Source organism: Hemibagrus wyckioides, linkage group LG15 (assembly GCF_019097595.1).
Source record: "Hemibagrus wyckioides isolate EC202008001 linkage group LG15, SWU_Hwy_1.0, whole genome shotgun sequence".
NCBI classification, from domain to species: domain Eukaryota; kingdom Metazoa; phylum Chordata; class Actinopteri; order Siluriformes; family Bagridae; genus Hemibagrus; species Hemibagrus wyckioides.
In genome coordinates, this window is record NC_080724.1 from 9,734,770 (window position 1) to 9,753,059 (window position 18,290).

At 41.8% G+C, this 18,290-nt stretch overlaps 1 protein-coding gene across 2 annotated transcripts; it reads left to right on the plus strand.

Moving 5' to 3' along the window:
• Positions 1-1,173: 1,173 nt before the first annotated feature.
• Positions 1,174-9,062, plus strand: tspan31 (tetraspanin 31). Of its 2 annotated transcripts, none has more exons than XM_058409105.1 (6): positions 1,174-1,191; positions 3,631-3,798; positions 5,056-5,136; positions 6,000-6,140; positions 6,697-6,807; positions 8,766-9,062. In XM_058409105.1, the coding sequence occupies exons 2-6, from the start codon at positions 3,787-3,789 to the stop codon at positions 8,838-8,840; spliced, it is 420 nt and encodes a 139-aa protein (XP_058265088.1). In that variant the 5' UTR covers positions 1,174-1,191; positions 3,631-3,786; the 3' UTR covers positions 8,841-9,062. The 2 variants fall into 2 exon arrangements, with proteins under 2 accessions (XP_058265088.1, XP_058265087.1); XM_058409104.1 differs by lacking the exon at positions 1,174-1,191 and adding an exon at positions 1,736-1,980.
• Positions 9,063-18,290: the final 9,228 nt, after the last annotated feature.

The window sequence follows — 18,290 nt, forward strand, 5'->3', positions numbered from 1 at the left end:
TCCACTATACTGGGAGTACATTTGCAACCCTGCCCATTGATTGCTATCCTTCGACTTTCAAATGAAGTTGAACTCTATGCAAAAGCAAGTTGTTAGTTTTACATCAATGTACATCTTTCTCTCTATAACTACACTATATTGCCAAAAGTTTTGGGACACCCCTCAAAATCATTGAATTCAGGGGTTTGGGCTTGGCCCCTTAGTTCCAGTGAAGAGAACTCTCAATGCTTCAGCATACCAAGACATTTTGGACAGTTTCATGCTTTTTAACTTTGGGGATGACCCCTTCCTGTTCCATCTGGCCTGCACAGAGTCCTGACCTTCTCGTCCAACATCAGTACCTGACCTCACAAATGCGCTTCTAGTGTAATGGTCAAAAAATCACATAAACACACTCCTAAACCTTGTGGAAACCCTTCCCAGGGGAGTTGAAGCTGTTATAACTGAAAAGGGTGGGCCAACACCATATTAAGAATGGGATGTCATTAAAATTCATGTGCATGTAAAGGCAGGTGACCCAAAACTTTTGGCAATATAGTGTAATAATGCCATGTCCACACTAATGTGATACATTAGATACGTTAACAATTTATTTCCCCTGTTTAACTAGTGTGGCCTTTTTAAGGGATTGCTTTGCAAATGGGTCTAGTTTACCCCTTCCCCCCACCCACACAGTCTACACTCCAACTCAAAAACACATCATCATCCATTTAAACGAACCTGAATCTTCCCTGTGTGCAGAGTAACGTCACTGGACAGTGGGAAGTGCCCTATTTTTACTTTTAAATAAGTTTATAGCAGCATAGACTTTAGGTCAGATTAGTCTAGCCTGTTGCTAAGCTCCTCGCTGTTGTTGCTGTGCTGCAATTTCCATGTTTCCAATTTGAATGTTCACTAAAATAGATCAGAAAAAGTAAGGCAGTCAGGCTGTAGCTCTAAAAGTGAATATGAAATACCTTTTTATGAGGATTATATACTCTAACAGAGCAAAGATGCGCTTATGTGGAGGCGTTCATGTGTTTTACATATATGGAAAATTACATTATTACATATTACAGATTACAACAACAGGCATTGAAACACCATTGCCTACAAAGTAACAATCTTTCTCATTGTTTCCAGGTCTCTCCTTTATCAGTGGTGGAGTCTCAAATGTACACCGATCAGCCATAACATTATGACCACAGACAGGTGAAGTGAAGAAAACTGATTATCTCCTCATCATGGCTCCTGTTAGTGGGTGGGATATATTAGGCAGCAAGTGAACATTTTGTCCTCAAAGCTGATGTGTTAGAAGCAGGAAAAATGGGCAATTTGTAATATAAGGATTTGAGCGAGTTTGATGAAGGGCCAAACTGTGATGGCTAGACAACTGGATCAGAGCATCTCCAAAACTGCAGCTCTTGTGGGGTGTTCCCGGTCTGCAGTGGTCAGTATCCATCAAAAGTGGTACAAGGAAGGAACAGTGGTGAACAGGTGACAGGGTCATGGACAGCCAAGGCTCAGTGATACACGTGTGGAGTGAAGGCTGGTCCGTGTGATCCGATCCAACAGACGAGCTACTGTTGCTCAAACTGCTGAAGACGTTTATGCTGGTTCTCATAAAAGGTGTCAGAATACACAGTGCATGACGGGTCAGGGCTGTTTTGGCAGCAAAAGAGGGGCAGTATTAGGCAGGTGGTCATAATGCTATGCCTGATCGGTGTTGTTCTGATCTACCCACAATGCACTGTGATGCGCTACTCGCTGTGTTGCCGAGTGGCGCTTCTCTGTAGTCTGCAGATGATCTGTGGCTTTCGTAGGTTCTAGAGAGCGTCCTGTTAGCTCGGTTCTTCTCACAGTTAGCACAGAACAGCTGGGTGACTAGCTGACAGCGGGGACAAGAGGACTTGTAGATTAAATGCCTCAGGGTTCACGATGGTGTGTGGAGGATTTACCTGCTCGAAAAATGCTCTCTGCGCTCTCAACGTCGTTTACATGGTGAGTCATGGACGGCTAGTTAGCTTGGTGCTAGCTCATAGTCTGGCCTAGCTAGCTTTGTTTTGTCTGGGGAACAGTTTGTTAAAAAAAAATAAAGTGCTGATGAAAAGGACAGCGGGATCACAATGTGATGGTCAGCATGACAAACAAGGGCTAAGAGAGAGAGAGAGAAAGATTTTTTTAATGAGCACAGCTAGCTTTAGCTTTTTTATTATTATGTAACGGAGAGCCGGTCACTCAGTCTCGTGACAGCTAGCTTAGCTAACTTCTGCCTCACGACAAATAGTTGATTTTGTATAGAAGTCTAAACACATGGTATAAACACGTCTTTTGTACACACTCGTCGTTGTGCTTTGACACAAATGTAGTCAGTATGTAATCAGAGTGAGGTTGGCTAACCAGCTAACTTTACTCCTAGCCACGTCAGGCTAGCACTGGATATTACGTCAATAGTAGCGTTTGCTTAGCTAACAGTGTTGCTAATTCTTTTGTTATATAGCTTTTGTTTTGTTGTGAAAAGCAGACGTTAATGCTGGGTATGTTTTGAGCAAGTTAACATCCTCGCGCCAACCTAACACATCTCGTTCATCTTTTCTCTTAAAGCATCATCATCATCAGCTCGGTGTTTAAAACATCCGTTATTGTTGCTACTTAACGTTACATCTGCACCGGATGTGAGTAAATAGGATTCTGCTGCGTTAAACACGCAAGTGATGACGTCATGTTTTTCTCGCGAAGGGGGTTTTAGTCATCTTCAGCCATGTGAGGTGCCTTTAGAGACAGGAAGATCTCGCCTCTGGTCACAGGATGGACATACGGTGACTTAGTGTGGAGCACATTTCTGTCTTTGTTCTCACTTCATTTAAATAGAAACCAAGAAGAAATGGCTGTCTATCTCTCTATGTAGCTGTCTGTCTCTCTATGTAGCTGTCTGTCTCTCTATGTAGCTGTCTGTCTCTCTATGTAGCTGTCTGTCTCTCTATGTAGCTGTCTGTCTCTCTATGTAGCTGTCTGTCTCTCTATGTAGCTGTCTATCTCTGTGTAGGTGTCCCTCTCCTTGTAGCTGCCTGTCTCTCTGTGTAGCTGCCTGTCTCTCTGTGTAGCTGCCTGTCTCTCTCTGTGTAGCTGCCTGTCTCTCTCTGTGGCTGCCTGTCTCTCTCTGTGGCTGCCTGTCTCTCTCTGTGGCTGGCTGTCTCTCTCTGTGGCTGGCTGTCTCTCTCTGTGGCTGGCTGTCTCCCTGTAGCTCTCTGTCTCTCTCTGTGGCTGTCTGTCTCCCTGTAGCTGTCTCTGTCTCTATGTAGTACTGTCTGTCTCTATGTAGTACTGTCTGTCTCTATGTAGCTGTCTCTCTCCCTGTAGCTGGCTGCCCTCTCCTTGTAGCTGTCTATCTCTCTATGTGGCTGTCTCTCTCCCTGTAGCTGTCTGTCTCTCTCTGTTCATCATTGTAGCTAGCTAAATGCTAGAAAACCAGCTCACATTTGTCACAAGCAGGATTTCAGTGTCTTTTGAGAATAATAAATTTTTCTAAGACATGTTTGCTCTAAGAGTTTAATCCTTCTGTTTGTTCTTCACCTTCTGAATTCACACCTACTGAGTGTCAACAGTGTTTCAGTGCGTTAACAGTTTCCTCATCTCTGATTGGCCCTTCAGTTGGTGGGACTGCTCCTGATTGGTGTAGCAGCGTGGGGGAAGGGCTTCGGGATCGTCTCCAGCATCCACATCATCGGAGGCGTGATTGCTGTGGGCTTTTTCCTGCTGCTCATCGCCATCGTCGGCCTCATCGGAGCCATCCATCATCACCAAGTCATGCTCTTCTTTGTATCCTTTATGGACGTGTCAGAGTTTTATTTCCAGCTCTTTTTCAGACCGAGTTTTGTGCTCTTGATGGGGGTTGAGGGTTTTAAAATATCACAATACCCGATTTTATTATCCAGAGCCACTAGTATAATGAAGACAGGAAAACATTTCAGTTTCAGGTTCATTTTTAGGTGATTCTGCAGTAATGCCACGTAAAAACTAATTCTTTTAACAAAACTGTTGTCATTTTCATTGTTTACTCTTGACCAGGAGATCACCGATCCAAAATGTATAAAGTTGGTCAGGTCTGGTAGTATTATATGATATAATTGTTATAAATGTCACTGGATATCATGGCAGTGTAATATCGTGTAGTACTGAATGCTCGAATCTGATTGTTTTATAGACTTGTTTTATTTTTGTATAGCAGCACAGGGAGAGTCGGCTGTAAACTGAACGATAATATCTATGCGCTCATCAAAGTACATTATTGTTTCTACAGGGACCTGTATGGCAGAACCTTCTTAATAATCTCAGACTAATAATGAATGGATTTAAAAATGTGGTTTGGATGATGTGGTGTGTTATGTTTAGAGAGATTTATTTAACATTTATGAAAGTGTCTCGGTTGTAAAGACTCTCAGTCTCGGTTACGTTTTCCGTTTCTTTCACAGTCTGCACCTGTGCTTGTGTGATAGTAAGAGTGTGTGTGTGTGTGTGTGAGAGAGGCTGAGAGACTGTTGAGCGAATGTCTTTATCGCTACTGTAATGTAGGTGAGAACAGGAGCTAACTTCCCCCTCGGACATGCCACAACATCTTACTATAAACCATTGAGATGTGCAACATGCAGTTCATTACTAAATGATCATCATACACTGCTTATTGGCAAATCACTGTAGCATGAGTCACATGCTCTTATGAATAATAATACTACAAAACTAATGCCCCAGTTTGTTAAATCTATTAGATTTTATCAAATCATCTATCAAATGGTGCACTTTTTTTATAAACCGTCATCTGAGGCTGCCACGTTGCATGTCCTTCGAATGCGAGTGTAAATGTGTTATATACAAACACTTAATCTCTTAAACAGCTAAGACATTAAGTGAGCCAAAACAACAAGTGTTTGAGTAGGTGTTCGTACTTAACAGGAAGTAGCCGCTGTGATAAGCGTCACGTATTAAAAGCAGCATCATGACATTTGTTCTGCTTCAAGCTTGTGTACGTGTGCCTCTGTGTATGATGGAGTAATTTCCCTTAACTGCTCTGTTCTCCAGTACATGGTCATCCTATTTGTTGTGTTCCTTTTCCAGTTTGGTGTGTCCTGCTCTTGTCTGGCCATGAACCAGGATCAGCAGGTAGGTTTTCATCGTATCCTCATCGACTGCTGGTAACAGAGCAGTAGCATTTGTCAAATCTGTACCAAAACAAATCATGCTAATGTTCATATGCATACACAGAAAACCTTTCAGTTACGATAAATCAGTCCAAAACGTATTCCCTTTTTAGAATCACTGGGACCGACATTTACACACGATTCCGAATAAAACCCTCAAGGCTCACACACAAATACCATCAAGAGAAAATTCACCAAACAGAACCCACAGTCTATTAAACATATTCTGTTGAACTGCAATACATTTAACCCTGAAGTAAATCCAAACCTAGTCTAAAGGTTTCTAGGAAAGCTGAACCTTAAGCATCTTATTTAGTTTGTCAAAGTCTCACTTTGGATATAACCATAGATGCTGGCATGGTGTTAAGAACAGAAAGAAAGGTAAAGTGATTGTATGATGATTTTGTACATGTCACGTGTAATGTGCTTGCCATGTTTCCTGTTAAAATCCATCACAGCCTTGTGACAGCTTCCCCGTCTTCGTTTCTTTCTAAGGCACTCTTAAAAAAAACACCCTAATAAACTAAATATGAAATCTTTGGACGACATTTTGCCAAAAAAGTGTTCGTTTTCAATATCTCTGAAGACTTCTGGGACATGCTATAGGATGCTGATTTCCACCATGTCAAGCTACTGTTTTTGTGTGATGATAATCCACATCACCTTCTGACCAATCAGATTCAATAGTGCTGTCATATAAATAAAACTAATTCATTATTTATAGGGTGAAATCTAAAAATGCTGAACACGGAGACAAATAAAGTGCTTTATTATTGATGAGGGTTTATTTTTTTTTTACCATGTTGTTAAACCTGTGCTTTGCAGGAGAAATTGCTGAGCTCCACTTGGAGTTTGATGGGCAATTCCACCAAGATGGAGTTGGAGAACAATCTGGACTGTTGTGGCCTGTTCAACAACACAGCAAACCAACTCATGTTCGACACTGACAACTCGATGTGTAAAGCTGTAAGAATCCATCACGTTCTGGGGTGTAATAAAATAAAAAGTTTACATGAAATCTAAGGGCTTTTCACATACACTGTATTGGCAAAAGTTTTGGGACACCCCTCCAAATCATTGAATTCGGGTGTTGTTCCTCCACACCAAACTCATCCATGTCTTTATGGACCTTGCTTTGTGCACTGGTGTGCAGTCATGTTGGAACAGGAAGAGGTCATCCCCAAACTGTTCCTACAAAGTTGGGAGCATGAAATTGTCCAAAATGTCTTGGTATTCTGAAGCCTTAAGAGTTCCTTTCACTGGAGCTAAGGGGCTGAGAACAACCCGTGAAAAACAACACCTGAATTCAATGATTTAGAGGGGTGTCCCAAAACTTTTGCCAATACAGTGTAAGGACTAATTTATTTAGGGAGCATAGGTGGGGTTTGAGGTATGGTGTAATAATCTTACACACAGCACAGTCAGACACATTGTATCAGTATCATAATGTAACCAGTGTGAGGCCATTTTACTATGAAGAAAGTGTGAAACAGTGACATGTTGATATTCTCTCGTCCAACAGAGCTGTTTAAGAATGCATAATTGTAAGACGTGTGGTAATAAAATGCTGCAGCATGCATCCGAGGCCCTGAGGATTCTGGGCGGTGTGGGTCTCTTCTTCAGCTTCACCGAGGTCAGTCGATGTCCCTTTTCTCTTTATTTCATTTAATGCATACTGTAACTAAACACAGACGGAGATGCGAATTCTAAAATGGAAAACCCGGAGGATATCGTCAACGTTTGTGTTAATTCGAGGTTTTCCTACATCATTCTGACCTCCAGTGGTTCAACTGTGTAATTACATCATATGTGAAATAAAACATGTCAGGCGTGTGCTGTTATATTGAAACATTAAGCGATACACTCAGTGTTTTCACCCTCTAGTTGATTATTTCTCTTTGATAACATAGTGTTTAATTTCTTTTATACCACAGCAGGTCTAGCTGTATAGGTTATAGAACAACACATCATACATTTTAATGTTTAAACAAGTTTGTTCATTAACTCGGGTCATAGCAGCCGTTTCCTTACCAGTCTCTCTCTCTCTCTTTTGCTTTCTCTTGAAGTGAATAAGCTTAAAACAAGTTTTTTAATGTGCCCTCTGTTCCTGAATACATACCACTTAAGTTGTTTGGATTTTTTTGACACTGGAGACTCATAAATATTAAACATTTCTGAACAGAGGCACTTTTTTTATTTTTTTTTTTACTCTGTTTATATGACCACCATGTGTCCACTGTCCATCAGAACAGAGCATTCAGCAGATTCTCTGAATTGCCCTTTTGCTTCAAATTTGATTTGTAAGTTAGAGAGTCATCCAGACGGCTGGTTTAGTTTGCAGTGGAGTTCACATCTTCGAAAATATGAAGCAGTAGGAGCACACATGGTATCTGTTTACGTTTACTATTACTATACACTAATTTGATCAGCTTAACTAATAAATAAAATTAAGCTTTAGTTAGCAGTAGTGCTCGTCCATTAAGTCCCGACAGTGTAATAGCCATCTGTTCAATATGCTAATGTTCCACATTTTGCTGCCTCACGGTCAAATCTGTGGACAGCCAGACATATGCAGATTTGTAGGAATGTTATACAATTTTAATGTGGTGTTTGTCATGCAGGTGTTAAACCTGTTCTGCTCTCTTTCTGAGTAAGAGCAGTGTGTGGAGCATGGCTGAAACCTAGAGGAGAAAGCACTCCTTCATTTGTGTTTGGATAATCCTGAAATAGCCACAGACTCCCTGAATAGCAGCTGACCGCACCTCCTGCTGGAGCTGTGAGCCAGACGGCCCAAAATCGAGCAGTCCTGGTCACGCGCATATTACAGTGGTGACGTATGTCATCCTGCAGTTCCGAAGGGCTTAGTTTCTGTGCAAATCAGTCCAATCCGAAATATTCCTCTGATGAAATTTTGAAGCTCAATAAAAGTTCAAACTGCTAACAAACCCCCCCCCCCCCCCACCAACACACAAAAAAGCCACACCCATAAAACACACTGCAAGCTCTGAATGTTAGTGCAGAAGGAGGTAGAGATGCTTCTTTCTCCTGATTTGTTTCAGCAAACCATCGAAATCTAAAACAGTGTTCATTTCACCTCTCAGCTTTCACACACACAAATCTGAATGAGATCGAAATGCATTCTTTTGGTTCATTTCCTTGTCAAAAACCAAAAAACACTTTGGTGAAAAACCTGTAACGTAAAATATGTAAGAATGCTTTCAGTTCTGAATCTTTAAAAATAGAAATCGCCAACTAATTGATTCGATTATTTTCTGAATTAGTTTTATGCATCTGCAGAAAGACAACAATCTAATATACACAACTTTGGTCTGTTTTCCTCACTGCAATTGAAACACGAGTTCACTTAAAAACTAAAGGTCACCTCTCTCTTTCTCTCTCGGAACTGAGGTCTTAGTCCACATCCTAGTGCCGTGTTCTCACCTGCCTAAAGATCTGCAGCAAGGGTGAAAATGCACCATAAATGATCAAGACAAGTGAAAATATTATAAGCATCTCATGTTTTTGCTTAAGAAACAGTCTGTCTGTGTTTTATTTATGTATTTAAAAAAATATTTTTTTTGTGTTTCACAGATTTTAGGAGTCTGGCTGGCCATGCGCTACAGGAACCAGAAAGACCCCCGAGCAAACCCCAGCGCATTCTTATAGTCTCCCAGCCTCCTTCCTGTCCCACAGTGCAACAGCGTAGACGAGCAATTCCTCTTCCCTTTGCACACCCGGTGGCACTCGGGCCTTCAGCACGGACTTCAGACTGAACGCTGACTTGCTGCTGCTCTCGCTGATTTTATGACACCGAGAGCTAAAGAGCCCATTTAAAAGAAAAAATTCTCTTTTCTCTCTAGAATCTGGTCTCCTCCCACCCACCCCCCGTTCATAGCGAGAGCAGAATCTGGACGTCTCATGAATGATAGGATGATATTTTGGTATTTCTGTCTTGATCTCCAGTCATATGGTGTGACCTACATCGTGACCCCCTCCCATCCTTGATTTGAGAAAAAGTGTCCTGGACAGAGTTTCAGCGTCGATATCTGCATGTTCATAGTCATTACTGCAGCTGCTCCATGCTGTGCACCATATAGTTTTACCATGTGGGCTTTTAGTGTCAGTGAAGCAGGTAGTTCCTAGATTTTCTTTTTCTTTCCCAGTGTGATCTGGTCACGGTGTGACATCTGTGATTGATACACAGCAAACTTTATTTCTCCTTCCTATGAAATGATGTTTCTTCTTGTTACAGATGTGAGAGTGCTAGCTGAGGAATCAGGATTTTAGTTCAATACGTTGTGTAACTGAGCCATGCACACAGGCTGCAGCCCTGATGTTGTGTAAATACACGTGTCTTCGTGACGCACGCTTCGTCTGCTTCACGCCGAGGTACAAACCCGCACTGGAACTTTAACATTCTCGTGTTTCTTGGTATTACTCTCAAATATTGTGTTTTTGCAATATAGTCAAATACAGGCTCGCTTGTTTGTGCTGTAACCCGTGGGCAATGTTCTTCCAGTGCCATCTCTTTAATCCAGGTGTCTCATCTCATTCGCCTTTCGAGTGTCTAATTATTTTCCATAATGTTTTTTTTTTTTAATTGAATTTTCAAGTTCTCAGTGATACTCTATCATAGTTATAACGCCTTTGTTATTGTTATTTCTTTAAAAAAAAAAGGTTCTTATTGGCTTTCACGATCACTTTTATTCCTCCGCCGCTAGGTGGCGCACAGGTTAGTAACACGTTGGTGGCGGAGGCTCCACCTTCCCGAGTTCTGCTTGTTTATTTTTGCCAAATCTACATCACTTTCTTTTTTTTTTTTTTTTTTGCATTAAAAAGTATTACTTCAAGGCCATTCAGGTTTGTTTAAATGTAAATTATTTGTATGTACTGTGTTCTAAATAATACCTTTTGCTCATCTTACTTTCTCTTTCCTACTTTGCTGTATTTTTAAACTCATTCTTCACACTTTCAGCTCTGTTACTGTATCCATACAGTCCGGCTTGTAATTTTCCGAGCACGTGCACATCCCTTTCTCTTCAGTCTCCTCTTTAAATCTCAAATTTCATTTCTGATAAATAGGATGCACTGAATTGTCACATTGCGTATTAATATTATTGTGTATGTGTGCTAAAGGTCATTAGAGTACTAGTATTGTGGCTGTTTGCCAAAATATGCAGAATGTTTCTGTGGCCATTTCTTCTTATTTAATTTATTGCCCTTATATGAGAAGGCCATGTTCTTTCATTATTCTCAGAACTCTGTATGCACCTGCAACCCTTTTTCCTGGATGTTCCTTGTTTTTGTTTTGTTTTTTTTTAACCTGATTTTTTTTTTCCAATTAAACTTGTCTTGGAGCAAAATGTGGAAAACTGCCATGTGCTTTATTTTAAAGGAAAGAAGCTGAAATGAAGGGATTTTTCCCCTCCCCTAACTGATTTATTGTGCGAACAAATTTAAAGTACTTCAGAATAAATCACCCACACTAACACTCCTGATTTCAGTCATTTAAAATGGTTCAGACCAGGTTACTTTGCACTTAAGAGACTTTTATGTATTCTTAATTCCACCAAATTCCTGTTGAATTCTGCAACCTGATTTGCAACTGTAATTCAAATCACATGTTAATGTGAATACACTTGTTATAATAAGTTATTATTATAGTAACGTTATTTTTACTGTAAAAAAAATACAGGAACTTGGCATGCTATGGACGTTTGGCACAAACAGGTTTACCAACGTGTCTAATTATTGAAGATGCCATAAAAGAGGGTTTTGCCCAGTTTTGTTGGTAATGATATATTTTGCTTAAAGAGAGGCAGGGGAAAAGACTGGTGATGGAATGAATGTTTATACACTATATTGGCAAAAGTTTTGGGACACCCCTCCAAATCATTGAATTCTGAGGTTGGGCTTGACCCCTTAGTTCCAGTGAAAGGAACTCAATGCTTCAGCATACCAAGACATTTTGGACAATTTCATGCTCCCTACTTTGTGGGAACAGTTTGGGGATGACCCCTTCCTGTTCCAACATGACTGCACACCGGTGCACAAAGCAAGGTCCATAAAGACATGGATGAGTGAGTTTGGTGTGGAGGAACTTGACTGTCCTGCACAAAGTCCTGACCTCAACCTGATAGAACACCTTTGGGATGAATTAGAGCGGAGACTGTGAGCCAGGCCTTCTCGTCCAACATCAGTGCTTGACCTCACAAATGCTCTTCTAGAGGAATGGTCAAAAATTCCCATGAACACACTCCTAAACCTTATGCAAAGCCTTCACAGAAGAGTTGAAGCTGTTATAACTGTTAAGGGCGGGTCAACTCCATATTAAATTCATGTGCATGTGAAAGCAGACGTCCCAGTTTTGGCCTGGCTCGCAGTCTCCGCTCTAATTCATCGCCGAGGTGTTCTATCAGGTTGAGGTCAGGACTTTGTGCAGGCCAGTCAAGTTCCTCCACACCAAATTCACTCCTCCATGTGTTTATGGACCTTGCTTTGTGCACTGGTGTGCAGTCATGTTGGAACAGGAAGGGGTCATCCCCAAACTGTTCCCACAAAGTTGGGAGAATGAAATTGAGAGTTCCTTTCACTGGAACTAATAGGCCAAGCCCAACACCTGAATTCAATGATTTGGAGGGGTGTCCCAAAACTTTTGGCAATATAGTTTAGCTATGAGTGATATGTGGTAATTTCACAGCATTTGCCATTGCTGTGGAGTAAGAGGAATATAACAATTTGGGATATTTTATTATAGGAGAGAAAATTACATTTGACTTGCTTCAGGTTGGGACAGCACCACCTGATCATTGATTATTTTCCTCTAACAACATAGATCCCTTCCTGGGAAACCGATTTAATGCCGGATCCCAAGTCCTGGAACTATCCGGCATCATGACCTCGTTACTAGCAAGTACAGATCACAGCACTTCAGGATGTCTAAAGAAAGATCTTTAACCTTTTCAGCTGTATTTTTAGATTTCTTCACTATAGACCTGAAATCTCTACAGCTATCGCCACCTTAAACAGACAATCCATCTGTATGGCACTGACTGTTCTTTCTGTCATGCTCCATTGTAGGTTTGGAAAACCAATGTTTGTTTTTAAGGCTTCTGGATATTTAATTTTCCGGTCTGCAGGAGCACGGATTTATCTGCAAAATGGACTCACTTCCTCTGTAGAGTGCTTGGGCTTTTTGCCAGGCTTTACCTCCTGCTGTGTGTGTGTGCGTGCGTGCACCCGTATGCTCAGACTGGGTTTTAGCTGGAGAACTTCACAGCTAACACCTGTCCACTCGCAGACCGATCCCACCACGTGCGAAGTCTGTGAGGAAGAGAAACTCTGAAAAGGGTGTCGAGAGCAAGTTCCACCTTCCGAATTACACAAGTGTGAACTGTGAGTGAGGACGATTTGGAGAAACATGGAGAAGTGAGAGGTGATGTGAGAAATTTAAAAGAGAAGGCGGCTGCTCATGAATATGTATGTAACCTTTTTTGTTGTTGTTGCTTTCTTGTAATTTCACGGTTCATATTTAACAGCTCTGTAAAACCTTTCTTTACTATGATAAATCCCTCTGACGCACAGCCGGTCTCTCCGTGGAAGCTTTATAGCACGTAATAAGTAGATCAAGCCACACTATTTTTGATCTGTTATTTTGGAGCACTCGTCCCTGCTTGTTGTCCTCTGTCATGAGTGTGTACCTGCTGACGGAGCGTGATGAGGACACTCAGGACAGAGATGCGGCTGATTAAGATTCCGAATGCACAGTGAACCCGACAAACAGGAAGAGTAATTTCTCCTGCTAGTTTACAGAGACAACTGGGTCAGTAGCAGTGCAAGTAATTAGACTGACCGGATACATGTTGTCTGTGCAAATGAAGATAGAGCAGACTGTTTGTCCTGAAGGAAGAGCACACCGAACATGTACTGCACCTCCATGGAGACGGACGTATGATTATAACTATTTTTCCCAGAGGCTAAAGAATAGAATTTTGCACCTCTTTTGTTGTTCATGTTCAGCACTGAGCGTCTTTATCATGTCAAACTCCACAGTGGAGGTTAATATGAAGCTCATATGAAAATAGACACTCATGGCTTTTTAAAGGTTTTTTCCTTTTTTCTTGGCCTGCTAGGAACAATATATTCATAGAAAAGTTCCAGACAAATCAAAGTAAATGATATATCAAACCCATGTCTACTGAATGTGCACAGTATTCAGCTGAGCTGCTCTCTGCTGAAAAAAACTGTATAGCTAAGTTGTTCTGTATATTAATACTTAACAAACAAATACATTTCACTCTGACTTCTTGCATGTGCAGTAGCATCATATCATCTTCTTCTTCTTCTTTTTCTTCTTCTTTTGGCTTTTCCCTTCAGGGGTCGCCACAGTGAATCATCTCTCTCCACCTATCCCTATCTTCTGCATCCTCAACACTCACACCCACTAGCTTCATATCCTCATTTATTACATCCATATACCTCCTCTTTGGCCTTCCTCTTTTCCTCCTGCCTGGCAGCTCCATGTCCAACATTCTCCTACCAATATACTCACTCTCCCTCCTCTGGACATGTCCAAACCATCTTAACCTCTCTAACTTTGTCCCACAAACATCCAACATGACCTGTCCCTCTGATGTACTCATTCCCAATCCTGTCCAACCTGGTCACTCCCAAAGAGAACCTCAACATCTTCAGCTCTGCTACCTCCAGCTCTGACTCCTGTCTCTGTCTCAGTGATACTGTCTCTAAACCATACAGCATGGCCGGTCTCACCACTGTCCTGTACACCTTCCCCTTGATTCTTGCTGAAATTTTTCTATCACACAGAACTCCCGACACCTTTCTCCACCCATTCCAACCTGCCTGCACTCACTTTTTTTTACCTCTTTCCCACACTCTCAATTACACTGGACCGTTGACCCCAAGTACTTAAACTCCTGTACCTTCTTCACCTCTTCACCCTGTAATCTGTTCCACCTCCCTCCCGTTCATTCACACACATGTACTCAGTCTTACTACGACTGACTTTCATTCCTCTTCTCTGCAGCACAAACCTCCACCTCTCCAGGTTTTCCTCCACCTGCTCCCTGCTCTCACTACAGATCACAATGTCATCTGCAAACATCATTGTCCAAGGAGACTCCTGTCTGACCTCCTCTGACAACTGGTCCATCACCATAGCAAACAGGAAGGGGCTCAGAGCCGATCCCTGATGCAGTCCCACCTCCACTCTGACCTACAGCACACCTCACCACTGTCCTGCTCCTCTCATACATGTCCTGCACCACTCTGACATACTTCTCTGCTACTCCTGACTTTCTCATACAGTACCACAGCTCCTCTCTTGGCACCCTGTCACCCTGTCATGCTTTCTCCACGTCTACAAACACACAGTGTAACTCTCTCTGACCATCCCTATACTTCTCCATCAACATTCTCAGAGCAAAAATTGCATCTGTTGTGCTCTTTCTGGGCATGAAGCCATACTGCTGCTCACAAATTTCCACAGAAACATTTCCATTTTCTTCTCCATTCCTCAGGCATCTTCTCACTCTCTAAAACCCTGTTAAACAAACTAGTTAAAAATTCTACTGCTGCCTCTCCTAGACACTTCCAGACCTCCACCGGGATGTCGTCAGGACCAACTGCCTTTCCACTTTTCATCCTCTTCAAAGCCTTCCTGACTTCATCCTTTCTAATCTCATCTACTTCCTGTTCCACAGAGTTCACCCCTTCAACTCTTTTTTCCCTCTCATTTTCCTCATTCTTCAGCTCTTCAAAGTACTCCTTCCATCTCCATGTACACTCTCCTCACTTGTGAGCACCTTTCCATCTCTATCCTTAATAACTCTAACTTGCTGCACATCCTTCCCATCTCGATCCTTCTGCCTAGCTAACCTGTACAAGTCCTTCTCTCCATCTCTAGTGTCTAACCTAGTGTACAACTCATCATACGCCCTCTGCTTGGCCTTAGACGCCTCCCTCTTCACTCTGCACTAGCTCCTTGTATTCCTGTCTATTCTCTTCAGTCCTGTCCATGTCCCACTTCTTCTTGGCTAACCTCTTCCTCTGAATACTATCCTGGACTTCCTCATTCCACCACCAAGTCTCCTTATCTTCTTTCCTCCTTCCAGATGACACACCCAGCACCTTTCTTCCTGCCTCCCTGATCACTTCTGCTGTAGTTTCCCAGTCATCTGGCAGCACTACCTGACCACCTGACTACCAGAGCCTGCCTCAACTTCTGTCTAAATTCCTCACAACATTCCTCCTTTTTCAGCTTCTACCACTTGGTTTTCTTCTCTATCTCTATCTTTGACCTCTTCTTCTTACAGACCATCAAAGTCATCCTACACACCACCATCCTATGCTATCTGGCTACACTCTCTCCCACTACCACTTTACAGTCACTAATCTCTTTCAGATTGCCTCTTCTACATAGGATGTAGTCTACCTGTGTGCTCCTACCTCCACTCTTGTAAGTCACTTTATGCTCCTCCCTCTCCTGTAAATAAGTGTTAACCACAGCCATGTCCATCCTCCTAGCAAAGTCCACTACCATCTGTCCTCCAAGGTTCCTTTCCTTAACTCCAAACTTGCCCATCCCCTCCTCATCATCTGTGTTCCCCTCACCAACATCTCCATTAAAATCAGCTCCTATCACCACTCTCTCACCTGTTGGAATAGTCTCTATCACCTCATCTAATTCACTCCAGAATCTCTCTTTCTCCTCTAACTCACAACCTACCTGTGGGGCATAACCACTAACAACATTCAACATCACCCCTTCAATCTCCAACTTCAGACTCATCACCCTGTCTGACACTCTCATCACCTCCAGAACATTCCTCACAAACTCCTCCTTCAGGACCACACCTACCCCATTTCTCTTACTATCCATACCATAATAAAACAGTTTGAATCTTGCTCCTATACTACGAGCCTTGCTACCCTTCCACCTGGTCTCCTGTACACACAGTATATCCACCTTCCTTCTCTCCATCATATCAGCCAGATCTCTACCTTTCCTTGTCATAGTACCAACATTCAGAGTTCCTATTCTCAGTCCTACACTCTTACCTTTCCTCTTCTCTCTCCGTCTACGCACTCTCCTTCCTCCTCTAATTCTTCGACCAACAGTAGCCCAATTTCCACCAGCGCCCTGTAGGTCAACGGCACCAATGGCAGTCGTTGTTAACCTGAGCCTCGACCGATCCGGTATGAAATTTAGAGTACTGACGATTCGCATGGTTAAATTTGGCAATGTTTTGCGCCAGATGCCCTTCCTGACGCAACCCTCTCTATTTATCCGGGCTTGGGACCGGCACAGAAGTCATTGGAATGTGACCCCATGGCTAGATTGCAGTAGCATCATATAAACGTGCATTTTCATCAATAACAGCAAAAGATTATGAATCAGTTCTTAATGATTATCACCAGCTGCACCGTTTGTTTTCAGATTCGATTCCTATCAAACAGCTCCAAGTGTCTGGCTGATGAAGTAAACTGATTATCTGAAGCAGGTGTCGAAAGTGAATTCTGTATGAAGGTAGAAACAGTGTTAATGATCACAGCTGTAAAACGTCTGCTGAGAGCACAACTTTGAGCCCAGCTGTGTTCCTGTCTGATGTGCAGCACAATGCAGTGTTTATCTTCTTATAATGATATGCGAGGAAATGATGTGTGTTTATGTATGTCTAGGCAGAAGAATCATCAAACTATAGTGGATTGTTCCCTGGATCTATACAGTTTTTAAATCATATATATGTATAATTTCTGTCTCCAGCCTTTCAGAGATGAAGAGTTGGTAAATTTGTCAATTAATGTCACTTGCTTCAACATTCAATCAATACCTTTGGGACAAAAGAGTCATCCTGGCATCTAATGAATGCAAATAGGTAGTGTGTCAGTATCATGGGTCAGTATCCTGGCCCTAACTGACAGCGGTCATTTTAGACAAATCCCTTGAGTATTGGGAACTATAAAGCTCTAAGACATATGATATTAGCTATGCACAAGCACTTTATATCAACTGGTCAGTTAACACCTTTTCCCCATTTATTTATATTACATAAAGAAATTTCAGTTCTCCATAAATAAAATCCCCCTAAACATAGAAAGCAATATAAAAATACAAGCTATTTCATCATCCTCTTCTGTGCAGCTCCACATTGCTCTCTCTTGCCTACACAGTCAGTAAACAGCACCGCTGGAGTGCTCAATCATACACCTTCAATGTGTATCTTTTACCTAAAAAAAGGTGCAGATAGTGTAGCTTTAAAGCTTTACTCTAAAAACTAAATATACTCTAATTGTTTGTCTTAAATCGTTTTAAAAGTAGGGTGAAATCAGGTGTATCAGAGAAATTAGGACAGTTTAACTTAGCAGCATTTCTTTTTCAGGCCTGGATATTAATCCTTAGCAGTGGAAATGCCTGATAGGATATACGATGTGATTTAGATAGATCCTGTAAATAAGTAGGTTGCAAATAAACAAGTGTGTAATTTGTGGATAAATGTAAAGCTCTAAACCAATTAAAATGTGTATCCCAAATGAAGTGGCTTCAGGTCAGTCATGACAAAAGAGCCAAAATAGACCAAGAAAAACAGGAACGTTTTTATATCAGTTAAGAAAGCAACATGTTACATAACAGTCCACTTTTCAGACATAGAAAGTCATTGTGAAGGCTGCTGGGTTTGCTGCAAAAAAAGGAAGCAAGCGAGACAGTCAGAGTCTGTGGTAGATTCTTCACAGCGCTCAATAATACCTAGCTGAGAACCTTCATAAGCTACACAGATTGTACCTGAGACACGTGTTTTAAATGTAAAGGATTTGTGAAGGCCAGAGACTTTTTTTTTGTTACACAGTACAGAAAAATCCAGTGAAAAATGTTAAACTCCAGAGATACCACAAAGAAAAGGTACTGTTTAGTCCAATTTATTCTGATTTCATTGTCGTGGATAAAACAATTGCACTTACACCCTACATAGTGCACTTCTTATCTAAAAGTCATTTGGGACTCTGTCTCGCCCGCAGACGCTCATATTTCCCGCGTCTCATTCACACGTGAGCAGCGCGTCACGCAGAGAGATCAGCACCTCGGACAGCGGCGCCTGT

Bases quoted from the DNA above. Each gene is read 5' to 3' on its own strand.
- tspan31 (XM_058409104.1), top strand. From the start codon at position 1,918: ATGGTGTGTGGAGGATTTACCTGCTCGAAAAATGCTCTCTGCGCTCTC. The intron at 1,981-3,630 runs GTGAGTCATGGA...TTGGCCCTTCAG, and splicing joins CTCTCAACGTCGTTTACATG to TTGGTGGGACTGCTCCTGAT. The intron at 6,141-6,696 runs GTAAGAATCCAT...CTCGTCCAACAG, and splicing joins ACAACTCGATGTGTAAAGCT to AGCTGTTTAAGAATGCATAA.